This window comes from Haliaeetus leucocephalus, unplaced genomic scaffold (genome assembly GCF_000737465.1).
Source record: "Haliaeetus leucocephalus isolate CR32 unplaced genomic scaffold, Haliaeetus_leucocephalus-4.0 Scaffold273, whole genome shotgun sequence".
NCBI classification, from domain to species: Eukaryota; Metazoa; Chordata; class Aves; order Accipitriformes; family Accipitridae; genus Haliaeetus; species Haliaeetus leucocephalus.
Window position 1 is genome coordinate 9,452,837 of NW_010972709.1, and position 16,636 is coordinate 9,469,472.

Genomic DNA, 16,636 nt, shown 5'->3' on the forward strand with positions numbered 1-16,636 from the left:
AGGGACATGGTGTCCCCGACCCTGGGAGTGGGGAGGACACGGTCCCCGTGGGTGTCCCGAGGTGCAGGAGGGCAGGGAGCCCAGCCCCTCTAGCTGTGTCCCCGGGGGGTGAAGGAGCCCCGGGGTGGGCATGGGGGACCGGCAGTGCCAGCCCTGGCTATGACCTCTGCTCCCCGCCTGGGCGGCCGTGGGCACTGGTGCGTGTGTGCGAGTGACACAGCTCACTGAGAGCTTTAGGGTGTGCGTGTGCGTGGGGTCGCACCCCCTCTCAAAGGGGTTTGCAAGAGTCCTGGGTGGCTAACAGGGAGGTGGAAAGCAGCCCTGGAACACAAAACCTCTGTAATCTCCAAAGTGATTTCGGGTAGGGGACTGAGAACTGCCTTTCCTTGCACTGCAGTCTGTCCTTCATGTAGTGAACAGTCACTCCGCTATGCTCTTTTGCTCTTCTAGGACTTTTTAAGGCTTGCTTTATTTGCTAGGCAGGCAGCAGTGTCTAAGCTTCCCCTGTGCTAGGAATTTCAGAAATCAATTCACGCTATTTACTGTTGAAAGAGACTGGAGGTCAGCAGAGTTTTGAGGCTCATCAGGTTTCCTCCTCCTGCCTAAGAAAGGCTCTGGCTTTGTCGCACGTTGGCCGAAGAAAAGCGGCTGTCCAAGTCTGGAGAGGAAAAGGACAAAACCAGCAATCAAAAATAAAATGTATGGTTTTTCAGGTAGACAGAATGCATGTGATCAGGCCAGTCCAGCCATGCCAGTGTCCTCACAGGTGCCAGGTGTGGACATGGGATGTAGGTTTAGGTTTGATTCTTCCTGTGGACACAAGAATAGAGTCTGGGATGCAGAATATGAGGGTTTCCTGGTAATGTACCTGTGGCAGCAGCTGCTTGGAAAACTTCATCTCATTTTGAAGTCTGATTAAATTGAGGGGAAAGGAGCTTTCACAGTCTGTCTCTTCTCAGAACAGAGTCTGAGCAATGGAGCTTAAATCAAATTGAACAGCAGCTTTGTATGCCCAAAGACTACGTGGCCAAGCAGTTTGATTTCAAAGGGCCACGCGTTGTGCTGGCTGGATAGCCCCTGATGAGACATTCTCATCTGAAGCCCCTCCCAGAGGAGTTACAGATTTAGTCTTGATTGAGCATAGTCACGTTTTTGAAATGTTTTGAGTTGGAAGAAAGCTCCAGCAGCTGTTTCTGTCAGAAATGAGTGTGAATGTGTTTAGTACCTGCACTGATGCTTCTGCAGCTTGTGACTCTCCACTAAACATGACAGCAGAGGGGGAGGGTTGTGCAAGCTTCCCCCTCTGTTGCACGCTCACCTGAGGGAGCAGCTCTGAGAAAGGAAGGCCTTTGTGCAGGTTTCCAGCAGGCAAGCAGAACCAGAACAGGTTTGTGAATTGGCAGGGAAGCAGGTTACTCGCTGTCTTGTTTCCACAAGGGTAAAGACCATGTAAGCATCTCTTGGGGCCAGGTGTGAAGAGGTCCCAACATCCCTCTCGCAGAGCAGCTCAGACAAGTGCACCACCTTCTAATTCATCTGGGGGGGAAGGCTTTACAAGCCCCCAGTGAAAGCAGCAGGGGAAAGTCTGAGATTTTTGTGGTAGTTTTTGTACTGATCCTAGCTTCACTTGCCTGTACACTGCACATAGGTACGATAAGTTTACAGGATCTAGTTTATGATTTACTTTCAGATACAAAAATTATAGCTCTCCATATTTCTATAAAACTGATTTATCGTCCATGTGTCAATGATATCAGCATATCTATCAGTGCAAGAGATGCTTTTTTATAATTTTCTGTATTACAGTGAGAGATGTGTGCTTTACGAATAGCTCAAGCACAACCATAAAAATAAGGCCTATCCCAAGTAATATGTCAGAAATAGAAGTTCCTCTCCCCTGGATTATTGTTACTTTTTGCCAGCTTGATCTCACAGGACACTTGTAGCTGCCCTGATGTATTGCAGGATGGAGACCTGCCAGGGATCTGAAGGAAATAAAGTCCTGCAAGCTTTGCCAGTTCTCTCTTTCCTTTGCTGCGTGTGTGCCTGCACGCTGAGGAGCAGGAACAATTCCTTCCAAACTGTTTATGCTGGGCCTTGCCCTGTCTCGTCATCAGTGCAGCTGTGTGACCACAGTCCCTCCTTTTTCCCAGGCTCCATGTTCTTAATACACGTATGCTTTGCTAAAGCATCTTGGAGAGGTGGTGTGCATGTTCTGTGTTCAGCATGTCTGCTTCCAAGGGCTCTTGAGGAAGAATGAAATGTGGCCTAGGGGAGAACTATACATTATGAGAATTTCAGGAATGATTTGCTCAGCCCTAAAAGAAGGTTGTTTCCAATTAAGTTAATGAAGGACGTCATTCTCATGGCCAGAGTCACTCAGTCTGGTACAGGGAGGTATAAATCACCCCTCCCCATACATGGACACTCTTTACCCTCCAAAAAGCACAGGAGAGTAAGGAAGATTATTTTCACTGGGCTGTGAAGCATTTAGGATCCAAGGTGCTCTGTGGAGGAGACGAACCCAGCAGCCCCCTTTCACCACTGGCACTATGTCCTCCTGCCCACCCATCATACAAGGGGGGGCTGCCAGTCTCCAGCACCTCAACATCCTCCTCTCCTGCTGGATTCACTCTCCTCTGCACCAACTTTACTTCCAGGGTGAGTGACTCCCACTCTCATTGCCAGGTGCCACTCTGCAGCTTGGGACATCGCTCCAGCACTCTGACCCCTTGGCTGGGTCTCACCCAGCTTGCACTGTCGCAGGGGTCTCATCACCAGAAACTCCCTTCCTTGCAGTCGGTTGTGTATAGGGATAGTCAGAGCAACAAGCAACGCTGAAGGCACTTGTATGGACAAGTGCTGTTACTCAGTGTCCCAGACAGAGCTATAACTGCCCGACAGCACGTGCATTTATCCCAAAGGCATAGGCTCATGTCTTAGTGCATGCATCCAAAATGTGTCTGTGGAAGCTCTGCATATTTTTGACATGTTTGTGGTTAAGGTGAAAGAGTCACTTTCTCAAGAAATTCTGAAGAGAAACTTAGAAGCTGATGAATATGTAGCAAACCCTCTTCCCTCCTTCCTTTTCCACATCCACAGTGTCATACTGTGGGTCTAATAACTTGGTGGTTTTCTAATAAATTTAACCTTAGCATCAATTAAAATGCTTTGGCACACAAGGAAGGGAGAGGTGGGCTCCTAAGGACATTCATCATAGGAAGCACATTGAGATTGGATTTTCGTTAGCTGTGAAATTAAATACTCTGAAGCAGCTTTTTCACCCTGACAATTATGAATATGCATCAGAGTGATGTTCTCACCCTGCCCTGCCTGCTACTGCATGTGCTGGTGAGGAGGAAAGCCCATTTCCTCACAAACCTTTTAGAGGGTGGCCTGAAAAAGGGAGAAGATGGGCTCCAACCTTTTCTGCTTCCTTGTGATGGAGAAATCTCATCAGAGAACTTTTTTGCAATGTCCCATCAGTTCTGCCTGCTCCCTTCAGTTAAAGCCTTAGATCCCCTAGTTGTCTGTCTTGCAGCTGTCTGTCTTCCACTAAAGCCCAGATTTGCCACTGCTGCTTTTTCCCAAGATAAAGTGACTCACAAGATTTTAACAAAAACCTGAACATGAGCCCCATTTATTTTGCTGTTCTTTATGAGTCACTGCATAGTATGGCGAGGATTTGAGGCTAGGGACAAGATTTGCACAGGGCAGGTGAAGAAAGGGTGGGAAATGTTTCCCTTTTTCCTGCTAGGGATTTCCAGCACTTGTGTCCAGCAAGTCGGGATTGTCAGTGAAAATCTCAAGGGAGAACCTAAGTCTCCACTGGACAGTCAATAAAGGGAGAGATTCAGCTTGAACCCGGGGTGTGAAAGTACTTGGAATGCTTGCAAGGTGCTCACATCGCAGTTATCCAGAAACACCCTTTTATTGAAATGATTGATCTTGTAAAGGGAGAAAGCAGTCGTCTCCCACCCCTGGAGCTGCTGTGCTTCCCTCCTAAATGATTTTGTAGTTTCTCTGCAATCAAGCCATTTGTACTTGATGCCCAGATCCTGGCTTGCACTGGGGCGTACCCTCACAGGAGCGCAGCAGCTGGGCTGGTTTCTGCAGGCTGCCCTTGCAGAGGGAGCACACCGAAGTCACAGGGCCTGGGGCTACCCAGCTCCCAGAACAGGTAACGAGAGTTTTGCTATTGCTTTAATATCTGCTGAAAGATGGGGCCAGCACAGACCGGAGTGAGGAGGGACAGCTTAAAGCTGCCTGGTGTCACCTCTGTGCTGGTCCCTCTGTCTGGGATTCATGGGCTCTGCTCAGGATTCCTGTCAATTCGATTCCCTAAGCTCCCAGGGAGCAAACGGGAAAGGCCACCCCGGCTGGACACCGGCACGTCCCAGTGTCTCGGCCGGGCAGGCAGGGAGGAGCTTCCCGGAGCTGCAGGTGCCATCAGTCGTGCTGAGGACACAGAGAGGGGACAGTCACCTTCAACGTAAACCTGTAAGTGAAAGCCTGTGAGGAGGTCACGAGCTGAGAAAACTGAGTTACTCTGCGATGCTTTTAGTGTGGTGCAAGTGCAGAAAGATCAGACAGTGACTTGCTTCCCTGGGTATCCAGTGCAGGCTGAGGACTGGTGTGCAGCTTCCCAAGTTAATATTAGCTGGGATAGTTTTCTGCCTAACCCCTTTTCCCTCTTAAGCAGAGCTCAGGGTAGATCTTGGCCCATTGCTGCTCAGACTCCAACCTTGCATGCCCTAGTAATTATGTTGTGTAGACGTCTATGGGGATGGCCAGGCAGTTCGCTCTCTGCCCAAAGCAGCTAGAAAGCCCAAGAGAGCAGATGGAGGTTATGGTGACTTCTCGTGAGCAGCATCTGCTGCTGTGGGGCCACACTGACAGCACTTGGTCCTCCACACTGCGACCAGGGAAGATGAGTAGGGAGAGGGTAGTAAGGGTTTAAAGCAAGCACCTTGTGAATTATGTTTGCTAAGAAAAGCAAATTGATGCAGCTGAACTATATCATGCAAATGAGGACATTCAAATGTGTTCGAGTGGTCCAAGGCTACCCTGGCACCAAAGCAGAACTGAGATCAACATCCACCAGCCAGGAGAGCATAAGGAAAAGCAGGTCAGGGGAGCGTGCACCTGCAAAGTGTGTGCTGGGCTGGCAAGGAGTCCTCCAAGTCAGGTTGCTGCTCTGACAGCAATACTATATTGGTTAAAGTAGGAAGCCTCTAGGATGCAAATGTTAATGTTTTCCTTACATATTTTACCAGGCAATTATTAAGAGAGACTGAATTTTTAAGACTGAACATCAAAGCTGCATGTACATAAATACAAGTAATGATGTATGAGAAGTTGCCATACTGTACTTGTATGTACTGGTAACAAGACAGGGGACATTTGATATGTTCAAGTAGCAAATTAGCTGTGTGCCTGTCAGCCTGCCTGGGCAATCACACTGCTTGGCGCTTTTTCCCATAGGTGCTTGCATATCAAACCCTAAGGGCTAGCAGCCTCTTCCAAGCTGGCAGATAATAGCCGGGGTTTAGTTTATTAGTAAAGCACACACTGTTGTTAGATGTGCCTTGTTTTGCACAACAAAGGATTGGAAAAATCCCATGTGTGGTGGTCATTTCTCTGAAGTGAAAGTCCGTAGTAGGAAACCCAAACAGAAGCGGGTAGACCTCCTGGCTGTCCATGTTTGCCTTCATGATGTCCATGCAGTGCCACAGAGCAGACTTTCCAGACCCAGGCAGGAGGATGGGGCATTTCAAAACAGTATGGTACCTCTTTCTCATTGCCAAAAGCCAATAAATGAGTTGAGGAAGGAGGCAAGTCTGCTGCACTTCAGCAGCCGTTAGCTGAGCTTCCTGAGAGCCTCTGTCAGTTTAGCAGGATGATGTAAATGGAGCTTAATTTAAAATCACATTTGCATCAAGCTGTCAAACCAGTAACCTGGGCAAAACATGTCTCAAGGATGTGGGAGTATGCCAGCAGCACAAGGGCTTTGGCCATGTCTGCTAGAGCAAGCAAGCCAAAACCTGGCTTGCTGTTGCTCCTTCTGTCTTCAGTGCATGACACCCCTTTCTGTGCAGCACACGCTTGTCGGGACTGTTTTGCACAGACCAGTTCTTTTGCTTTCCACCATCTCTGTTCATAAGAGGAGCAGGAACCATCCAGAGAGGCCAGACGGTCAACAGAGTGAATTGAGAACCATGGATGACCATTGCAGCTCCCATTAACTAAATTAACCAGCATCCTGCCTGGTCTGCAGAGGCAACTTCATCGTACTCATGGTATGTAGGCACCAACCATAAAAATATTTGATTGCTTAACATCAGATGCTTGAGATAAGTTCACTGAAATGTAGCAAGTGGGACTATATGAGCTGTAAACATCCCATGGATTGTGTGCCCACCTAACCCAAGAAAGCCATGAAATAGGCCAGAGGAACCATGGTCAATCGATATTCATCTGTATGGGCCAGTAACACAGAGAATGAAAAACTACTGGCAGGATTTCTTGGCAGTTTAACACCAGTTAGTGTCTTAAAATACATTTACACTCAAAGCTAATTTACACAGTACTTCAAGTAATTAGCTCCATCTGTCTGAATGCAGCCTTGGATGTGAGGTGCGCATTTTCACCCGGGTACAGATAACAAGGGTAGTCGCTCTGTTTGTGAAGTCCATGTCAGCAAAACTCATGGAAAGAGGCTCCGTCTCCCATGGCTGTTGGCCCATGCGGTAGCTCCCAAGCTGCCTCACAGCAGTTAGAGGTCACGTAGGGATCTGTGCTGGGGATATTATTGTTATTCACCTCCTCCCCATAAGGCCAAATCTATTCCCTGTTCCAGCTCGCAGCATGGCCCTATGAGGACTAGGCTATGGGGCAGGAATAAGCAGCCTGTTGCCACTTGTGAGGGTTAAACCATGCCCAGGCTGGCCCCAGCTGCCTTCCCCTCCCCAGCCCCTGCTCCGTGGCAGGGCACTGTTTTCAGTTCTCCCACAGCGTGCAGGTAGGGACCTTGGGGAAGGAGGCAGGAATATTGCATGCATTAAGCATCCCAGCAAGCAAGCTAACAGCTATCGAAACATATAATTAAACCATTATTTTCTCTCACCCCCTCTCTCTTTTTTTTTTTCTTCACCTGAACAAAATATTTTTCCATTTATTTGTTATCAGTGAAGGGAGAGAATATACTGAAACACGTCTGCTGTTCTGCTCTACTACCCCCTATTAACTTCCTAAGCACTTGGGAACCTTTGGCTCAGCTGCATGAAATACCAGGGAAACTAATTAGGCTGATAAAACTCAATGATTGAGTCAGACACCGTGTGAAAGGGAATGACTTTTTACTACTATTTTTTTGTTGTTGTTAATACATGTGTTCACCCTCAAGTTCTTCCCTGCCTGCACTACTGGCAGCACAGATCAGATTTAGTTACAGCAGAAGGAGGGTCCCAGCCAGGAGCAGTGATGATTGCGGTGACAAAATTCCTTTCTGTCCCCAGCTGTGGGGTCTCCTGGGCTGCGGTTTGATGAACAGCTTGTTGCAAGTCCCCTTGTCTGCATGGGCCTTTCTCAGCACACACAGTGCATGTCTCACAGTAGAGGCAATTAATATGCCACCGGGATGGCACATGAACAGGTCTTGGCTGCATCGCAAAGAGAGTTTGGGCCAAGCCTCTCTGCTGATGTGGACGCAGGGACTGGTGGAGGCACGTGAAGGATGGGACAAACCTGGAGGAGGTGGGGGACTTTGCAAAACACGAAGCCTCCAGCTCTGAGCTGCCAATCCCCATGTCCAAACGCACAGTGCCCGCTGCAGTCAGCACATGGCCGAGACTTGCAAAGAAAATTTAGATCCAAAGGCTAATGCTAATCAGTAAAATCTGTAATTGAAGAAATGGTAATCAAGTGAGATTACCAGCGTGATCCTATTATCGGCCCCCTGCCCAGCTGGTTAGGTCAGTGCTGTGTGCAGCCTTAATGAAGGCACCTCCCGCGGTGAGGTACATGCTGCTGGCTTGGTTGTAGCACCGTGCCAGGAGCGTGTCGCAGAGCTGTCCTCCCCGGGAACGGAGGAAAGTGAGCACTCCTTCATTAGCCAAAATTCGCTCTCACTTGTATTTGTATTTTGCTTTGCAGATGGGAAATGTGTCCAACGCCTTGGTGTTCATCTCCACCTTATCGGAGAGAGAAGACCTGATTTTTGGCACACTTTATTTAGTCTTTGGTAAGGAAAGACAGCCTGTTACACCTCTCTCCCTGCTGTGGGCAGCCCAGGTGCCTGCCTTCGAGAGACATTCAGGACTTTTGCAGTCACTGATGCTTCCAGAAGCGTTCAGTCATTAGCAGAATAATCAAACTGGCCCTTCCCACATTAGCCCTCCCCATGTTACTCAAAAGGATGATCTGGCCAAAGCTTGGTGACTGCATTCCCCTCTCAGGGGAACTGCAAGTACCAGTTATGTTTTTAAATATTTGGAAAGTTGAAGAACAACCTTTGAGAAACGTGCTGTAACTCCTACTGCAGCTACCTGATGTGAGACAGGTAGGGACTCTCTGTTAGCATTGCCAGCTTCAGGACTATTGAAGGTGATTTGGACCTCCAGCTGGTCCTTGCTTTCGGCAGAAGAAGCTGCTGAATGTCCTGTGATTTGGAGTTAGTGGCACTGAAAAGCCAGCAGGCAAAACCGAGGGGCTGGGATGTGCTCTGAAGCGGCCTAGCCCTGGTTGGTGTGGGCAGAAGTGAACAATGAGCAACGAAAAGCCTTCCAGTTATCTGAGCCCTGAGCAAGTTGTCTCCCAAACGCTAGAAGAGTTTTTCATGCCTGTGAGGATGGGGAACCCAAGGCATGCTCACGCCACTGGGACTGCCAGCAGCCCTACAGGCACCTATAGCTCCTAGGAGTTAGTAAAGCTAATAAAATGTACTTAGTACAGATGTGAGACTAGCTCCGTGGGAAAAATGCCTCATGAGGCTGGGAAGAAGGACAAACATCTCATTACTCTACCCTCCAGTGACTCCAAAACTTCCAAAGCTCTGGATTTGATGAAGTCTTGCGTGGGAATCCTGTTCCTGAGGGGAACTTTAGTGTTAGCCATTTAGCGGCTTTGCAAGCTGGTTCTTACCACTGTATTTAATTTACAGCCTAATCCATTAGGGAGAAATTCTTGTCCTACCCAACCTGCCCCAAAAGCAGCAGAGATTCCCCTTCTGAGGACACCAAAACCTCTTTTCAATGAAAGCACGCTTATAATTTAAAAAAGAGAGAAAGCCCTTGTTATAAAATTTTAATCACCACTGTTGTTTTAAATACACTAGTAGCAAACAAAGAGTCTTCGTTTGTTTAGTCTGGATTTTCCTTGATCTTCATAATGCCTTTCTTCTTGTTTATTTTGTTACCATGATATTGGACAACACAGACTTAGGAGTGACATTGCCAGGAAGAAATTAAAAAGGCAAAGGGGTGCAGCTCCTTGGCCTCACATCAGAAGAGCAATCGCACAAAGCTCCTGTTATTTATCTAGCTGGAAGGAAGTGCCCCCCTTGCTCCTTCCAGCTGGAAGAAGTGACTCTGGCCAGATCCTGCACCCAGGGCCGACTGCAGTCTCATCCCATCACTGCCATCCTACCAAATGCCTCTGTAGGATTTCAGGAAGGGGAAGGGATCAAATTCAATGTCCAGCATCTCCAGATGTGCTCACAGAGCTCTGCAGGTCCCATGGGCTCCCCTGCTCAGCCTGCTCTGGGGAGGGAAGCCTGGAGCCCTTTCCACCCTCTGTAGACATCTCCGGTGTTGGCTTCCAAACATCTGAAGATGATCCTGGCTCCTTTCCCAGCTCTGTTACATACAGCACCGTTCCTCTGCCTTCTCCACAGGCATTGTGTCCCTCTCTGGGAACTCGCTGCTCCTGCTGGTGGCCTATCGTAAGAGGTCAATGCTGAAGCCTGCCGAGTTCTTCATCGTCAACCTGGCCATCAGTGACCTGAGTATGACGGTGACACTCTTTCCCTTGGCCACCTCATCCTTCTTTGCACACAGGTACTTTGTGGAAGCGGCTCTGTGCTGGCCAATGGCCCCGGGTGCACTTTGCAAACCTTGTCTTGAAATGGGGAGATCCCTGACAGGTGGTGCAGGGGGACCCAAGGAGTCAGTCTGGTGGCCCTTCACAGACATCCACCCCACAGCAGGGTGCTTTGCTGTTCCCTGTCCCCCCAGTTTATCACACAGACTTGCTGTAAAAGGGGTTTGGTGGTGGGTTTCCGAGCTGGCCCTCACATTGCACAGGCACTGCAGTGGTGTGCGCTGGCATGGATCAGGGCAGCTCCTGCACCTGTGGCTCTGTCTGTGCCTGTCTCTGGGATGCTTAGAGAACAAATCTGGGGCAAGATCATGCCCATGTTTTCTTGGGCAATCACACGCTGCTATCCATGCAGCCCATTGCAGCTGCCCCACGCACGGTCGGCTTTGCTTCCAGTGTGGGACCAGCAGCTGAGGCCCTACTGCCAGGAGAGCGGCTGGGAAATACCCAGCCTTCCTCCAGAGCAGGGATTTCAGAGACAATTCCTGTCTAGCCGCATGGCAGGGGCTGTCAGCCAGCTGCCCCGGGCAGAGGGGAAGGGCTGGGTTTACCTGCAGGCTTTCCCTTGCAGGTGGCTGTTCAACCAGGCGGTGTGCACTCTCTACGCCTTCTGCGGGGTCTTGTTTGGGCTGTGCAGCCTCACCAGCCTGACGGTGCTCAGCACGGTTTGCTGCCTGAAGGTCTGCTACCCAGCATATGGTAGGTGCTGGGATGTGTTATCTGATCTATACTTACACCCTTCTCTATTAACATAACTCTTTTTCTTCCTTCTCTTATGGGTCAGATACACCTCTTCTAGGAAAGCTTTGCCCAAGGGCAACCTATTCCCGGTTAATACACTGATGCAGCAGACTCTGAAGGCTTTTATTACTTGTGTATTCATCCCCCTCTACCCGCGTGGGGCTATGGAGCCCCAGCACCCTGTGCCCATGCCCTGTGCTTGCATCTCAGCCATCCCCTGCTTCACTCCAGGGCTCAGGAGCATCATCCCGAAAAGTATCAAGGGCGTTGTCCTCCCTCTGTGGAAAAGTCCCAGCTGCTGTATCGCAGCAGGTCACAGGGTTTCAAACGTCCATACGCAGACTTGAGCTTAGGCCAGAGCAGGCTCTGCATCTGGGAAGCCATAAGATCTGGCAGTGCAAGGAAGAGCCGCTTTCCCTTGTCCCTGGTGGGGAGAGCCATAGGCCAAATGTATTTAATTGACTGAATTAATTAATACAGGAGGGCTGGGTGTGCAGTGTTATAGCTCACTTCTGTAGCTTTATTTTCACCTGGACTTCCTCTGTAGAGCTAACATGAGTGCAGCTCTACAGCTATATGCAGCTATAAGCTTGGGCATGCAGCGTAGAAAGCACCTGAGAGAAGTGGGGGGATCCAGGAACGTCCCCTACACATTTACAGCTCCTCCTATTTGAAGCTGCTTCTTAATTTCCTCAGCTCAGCTGCTAACCCTCCATCTAGCATGTATGTTCAGAATATACATTGGATTAAAGACCAAAAATAGAAATAAAATGGGAAATCAAAGATCTTGGTTTGATTTGCAGGCCAGCACCCCAGGGTGCATCGTCACCCCCTCTCCCATGGCTCACTGCCTGTCTGCCCCCAGCCCGCGGCTGCTGCCAACCACCAACACGCTTTGTCCCCAGCAGCTGACGGTGCCTCAAGGACGATGCTGGAGCAGAGTCACCTTGGTTATGTGCCAGCACAACAACTCAGGAGATCACTAAAAAGGTGGAAGGAAAGATAAAGATAAAAGTTGGCTCTTAAAAGGCAGCCCAGGTACCAGTGGCTTTTCCCTGAGCAGGTTCTGCTCTCTAGATGAGCCAGCACTTGGCAGCCTGGCACGTTGAGCTTATCTCCCCATGACGCCCTGGCCCATTTTCTATGAGGAAATAGCTAATCTCAATGTGCTTTTAATTGCTTAGTTTCAAAGAAAAATGTTACTCCTATGTATGGCGGAAGATTTAGCACTTTATACTGAGCTCTTAGAAGATCAGGGAGTTTTAGATTTGATGGGGGATGGGACAAAAAGGAAAAAAACCACCTTCCTCAGTGCTTCAGTCTGCCGGAGAGCAAAAGGTCCTTCAAAGGACAGTGTCTGTGATGGCTTTGAGCAGTCCTGGAGCCAGCTCTCCCTGCCCTGTGCTCAGGCTGCTGCAGCCAGGCAGCCCCCTTCCCTCCCACCCGTGGGGCCGTGGGTGCAGCAGTATCCCTGTGGGGCCGTGGGTGCTGTGTCCCCCGCCAAGCCACCAGCAGCCGCATGATCTCCCAGCAATTCCTCCCTAAGCCAAGACAGGCTGCACTGCTGATCCTGCCACTTGCTGCCTAGATTGGGGCAAACCCTTACATTTCTCTTGGCGCCTTGCTCTGGCCGCCCACCCAAGGGTACAAGAGGATGCCTGTGTGTCCCAGGGCCCGGGGGTGAGTGCTGCCACCGCTCTGCCCGCTCCATGGCTGCAGTGCTGCCATGCTGTGTGCAGCAGCTCCTGTCCTGCCTGGGTGGCCCCAGCCGTGTCCCAGGGTGCCTGGCTTCGTCCCCGGTGCCTGGACGTGCGGGCAGCTCAGGGTCACAGCCCTTCTCTCCGCTGCCCCTCGCCCATGGGAAACCATCCTCACGCCGATCCCTCTGCCACAGGCAACAAGTTCTCGCCCTGCCACGCCGGAGTGCTGCTGCTGTGCGTCTGGGCATACGCCCTGATGTTTGCCACGGCCCCCTTGGCCGAGTGGGGCAGCTACGGCCCCGAGCCCTATGGGACAGCTTGCTGCATCACGTGGAAAGCCTCGAGCAGGGAGGCTACGCTCTACATCCTCGCCCTCTTCATCTTCTGCTACCTTCTCCCCTGCCTCCTCATCCTCGTCTCCTACTCACTGATCCTCTGGACGGTGCGGGTGTCCCGGAGAGCCGTCAGGCAGCACACGTCCCCCCAGCGCAGAGCCCGCAGCGTGCACAGCCTCATCGTGAAGGTAGGGGAGGGCTCGGGGTGCTGCGGTGTGCCCACTGCCCTGTGGGCAGGTGAATGTGGCAGGACCCCTTCTGCCAGGGTGTCTGCTGCTCCTGATGAATTCTGCGGGTGTTTGTATCAGTGTGGGTAATAACACTTTTCTCCACGTTTAAAGCCATCAGGTGGAGGAGTTTTCGTTTTAAATTACATTGGAAAAGATCTTAAAAGGAGCTTGCATGAGTCATTGCTCCCCAGACTACAAGCTAATACTATAATTTACCAAGGATATGTCCAAAAAAAAAAAAAAGTGGATACCCTTTAAAAAAACCCCAAACACCAAAGAAAACAGCTTGCAAGCCTGGCCTCGAAGGAAACCTTCGTGTCTGCTTAGAGGAGGGGGGTCTGAGCATGGCCTGTTTCCAGAGCCTCTCGGTCAGTCTGCACGCTGGCACACAGATTGCTGGAGGGATTCTGAGTGCTGCCAAAATGCTGTTGGAGTCCGACGCTGGCCTGGTCCCAGCCGGGTTGCTGGGTGCTTCGTACCCATCTGCCGTGGCGGGCTGAGGCAATTGCTGAGCTTCCCAGGTGGGATGGGGTGTGAGTCACCTGAAGCGAGTGCAGGTTTATGTGCCCACGCTGGGATGTGCCGAGTTGCTACCCTGATGTCTGACACCCCGATGATCCAGTGTGACAGGTCCAGAAGGCTGAGCACCTTTCCCTGGGAACGTAACCGACTGCTCAGTGTCCCGTTGCACGTGGCTGAGTTTTAGGGGGGGGTCAGCATCCCGCGTGTGCCGCAGGAGGCTCACGGCACCGCCGTCTCCATCTCCTTCTCTTCCAGCTGAGCATTGCCGTGTGCCTGGGGTTTCTGGCTGCCTGGACCCCTTACGCCGTCGTTGCCCTGTGGGCAGTCCTTGGCGATGCCAGCCAGGTGCCGGCACTGGCCTTTGTGCTGTCAGCCGTCTTTGCCAAGTCCTCGACGCTCTACAACCCCCTGGTGTACCTGCTCTTCAAGCCCAACTTCCAGAAGTTCCTCTCCAAGGACATGATGCTCCTCCAGGCCATCCGCACCCTCCTCTGCTGCGGGTGCCCGAGTGCCGCGCTCCAGCCCTTCCCATCCGCGGGCTTCAGTGGCCACCCTGGGGCTTGCAGAAACTGCAACGACACTTTTGAGTGTTTCAGTAACTACCCCAAGTGCTACAAACTCCCCCAGGTGCCTGGCAGCTCGCCCCAGCACGGTCCCCTGGCTATCCTGGCTGATGGAGCTGCTTGCCAGCCGGGACTGAAGAGGACGGTGCAGATGATGGTGCTTGTCACACGGAAAAGGTCAGACCTGGGTGCTGTGAACGTGGCAGGGGAAGCCCTGCCGTCAGATATCATGAAAGACCTTCTCTGAGCACAACCGTGCCCGGCTGTGTCCCACCAGCGCACTGGAAGACAAACCCAAACGCAGCATTTCTCTCACCTACATATCCGATGGGTCCCCAGCACGTTCTGTCGATGAAGTGACACGAAAATTTAAGACCAACCTTGCCTCCTTCTCTGGTTTGGCTCTTGCAACTCTGAGCCTAGTCTTTGCACTTGCAAAAAAAATAAAGACCCCCAGTGCCTGAAATCTGCCCAGGGTGCAAGTCCAGGGTGCAGTTTCTCCTGTGGCTTGCTCTCTGGGCCCTTGGCCTTTGTTTTTCCATCCTGGTGCTCTGATGACCAAGTAGGAACTTGGTTGTCTTAAGAAACTGTGCCTGGCAGGGAGGGCTGGGGATCAGGAGGCCCTGAGAGGGATCCTGCCTCCAGCGCCAGCCCCTACAGCCCCCGCTGACCATGTCCTATCCTGTTGGGGAGCGGGACCATGCAGCTCAGCTACCTCACTTGGGATTATGAAGCATCTTTATATACCTCTCAAGAGACTACTCTCTGTGCAGGCTGGGTTACCCCACTCCCTCGATTTGAGTGCAAACCCACCACTGCCTATAGATCAAAATGGGAGCTTGTCTTTAGAGTAAGGATTTGGGGTTAAAATAATCCCGGTGTGAGTAATAGCAGTCCCAGGTCACGCTCTCCAGGCAGGGAATGGCAAATCTGTGGCCGAGCATCACCCTGGAGCTGGGGCTGCGGCTGCAAGGTGTCTCCCGGCGGCTGGGACGAGGGGGCAGCTCTCGCCACCCGCGCTGCTGCGCAGGGGAGCAGCTGCCTGGGCAACAGCATCCCGCGGGCTTGTCGTCGGCGTTTGGAGAGATCAGCGCGGGCAGTTCACGCAGGGGAAGAGCCTGGGACGAAAAGGACCAAGAAGCTGTGGAAGGGCCCGACGCAAAGCCAGCAATAGAAAAGTGCCCACGTTATCCGCCGTGGCGGGCGCGGGGCAGGCTCGCAGACGTCTCCCTCCAGTAGCGTGCTGGCAGCCCCATGGGGAAGCTCGCCTGGGGCTGAGCTCGGGGGGTCCCCGTCCCACCCCCGGCACCGAGCTGCTCGTGTGCCCAGCCTCAGGCACGGCGGGAGCTGGTTTTCCTTTGCAGGGTCTGAATAACGCAGCCAGGGTGCTGAGAGAGGGTTGTTATGCCCCCCAAAATTTAAAGAGGCATTCAAGGAGATGATAAGAGTCAGTAACAGAGGTGGGAAACGTGCTGCCCTCCGGCACCCAGCCAGCCAGTTACTCACACGAGTGCTTTACCTTGTCACTGGTTAACGAACAAAGCCATGCCACAACCCGTTGCCAGAGCTGTGGAGTTAAACCGTGGATGTGCTAAATGGGAATAGTGAACCATTTTCTTCACCAAGTGCTGGGACACAGCCTCTGCCCCGATGCTCTTGCTGGCTGTGCCCTGCCTGGAAGCCGACCCCGAGCTCTCCCTCCTCCCTCCGCTCTCCAGATACAGATATTGCTATTTTTAGAAGTCGCTCCTAGAACCAGGATGTATCGCTGCCTTTTCTTAGCACAGATGCAGCAGCCTCCTCTCTCCCGAGGACACACAGCACTTCACAAAAGATCCGCTAGCTGCAGGGGCGTGCAGAAATCCAGAGGGGTGGGTGTGCTGCCTGGGGGGCACACGGCAGATGCCCACCACCAGTCATTTCAGCTACAAACTTGGTACCGCTGAACCTAGGCATTAAAAATACCGAGGTTTTTGGCCTCCATGTTGTGGCCCAATTCCAGTTTAGGTGGCAACGGGGCCGGTGTGAGCTCTGCGGCGGGGAAAGCGGTTGCCGCATGCAGAGGCACCCAGCAAAGCGGCGAAGGGTGCTGGGGCGCGGGTGGTCCTGCCCTTGCTTTCCCCGTGTATGTCATCATTACCGGCTGCTGCTGCATGGCTCTAATTAGCGCACGACAGCATGGCAGTCGTGGCACTTGCTTTTGTCCCTTGGTCATTTCCACTTAGCCACTTTAACTAGCAGTTTCCCTGTGACAGGACAGGGCCTGTGACAAGAGAGGGTCGTCGGTAAATCTGGGGTGCACTTGCATCTTCCCGGGATGGTTTTGCCCACGTGTGATACCTGTAGGCGCAGAGGGTTGGGGCAGGGCAGGGTTTATGCACAAGAGCTAAGTAATAGCTGAAAGGCCACGCAGGGAGCGACACTCCTGCCTTCGCTTTCGACTCCTGCTA

At 51.7% G+C, this 16,636-nt stretch overlaps 1 protein-coding gene across 3 annotated transcripts in view; it reads left to right on the forward strand.

Moving 5' to 3' along the window:
- LOC104833106 (opsin-5-like) overlaps positions 1 to 14,630 on the forward strand; it is a 16,581-nt gene extending 1,951 nt beyond the window's left edge. For 2 of the 3 annotated variants that reach the window (XM_010569662.1, XM_010569663.1), the window contains 6 exons: positions 6,165 to 6,299; positions 8,155 to 8,242; positions 9,893 to 10,055; positions 10,667 to 10,794; positions 12,731 to 13,059; positions 13,879 to 14,630. In XM_010569662.1, coding sequence (XP_010567964.1) covers positions 6,297 to 6,299; positions 8,155 to 8,242; positions 9,893 to 10,055; positions 10,667 to 10,794; positions 12,731 to 13,059; positions 13,879 to 14,433 — 1,266 coding nt within the window. In that variant the 5' untranslated portion in view covers positions 6,165 to 6,296 and the 3' untranslated portion in view covers positions 14,434 to 14,630. The remainder of the gene's footprint in view (positions 1 to 6,164; positions 6,300 to 8,154; positions 8,243 to 9,892; positions 10,056 to 10,666; positions 10,795 to 12,730; positions 13,060 to 13,878) is intronic. The other variant, XM_010569664.1, reaches the window with a different exon arrangement.
- Positions 14,631 to 16,636: the final 2,006 nt, after the last annotated feature.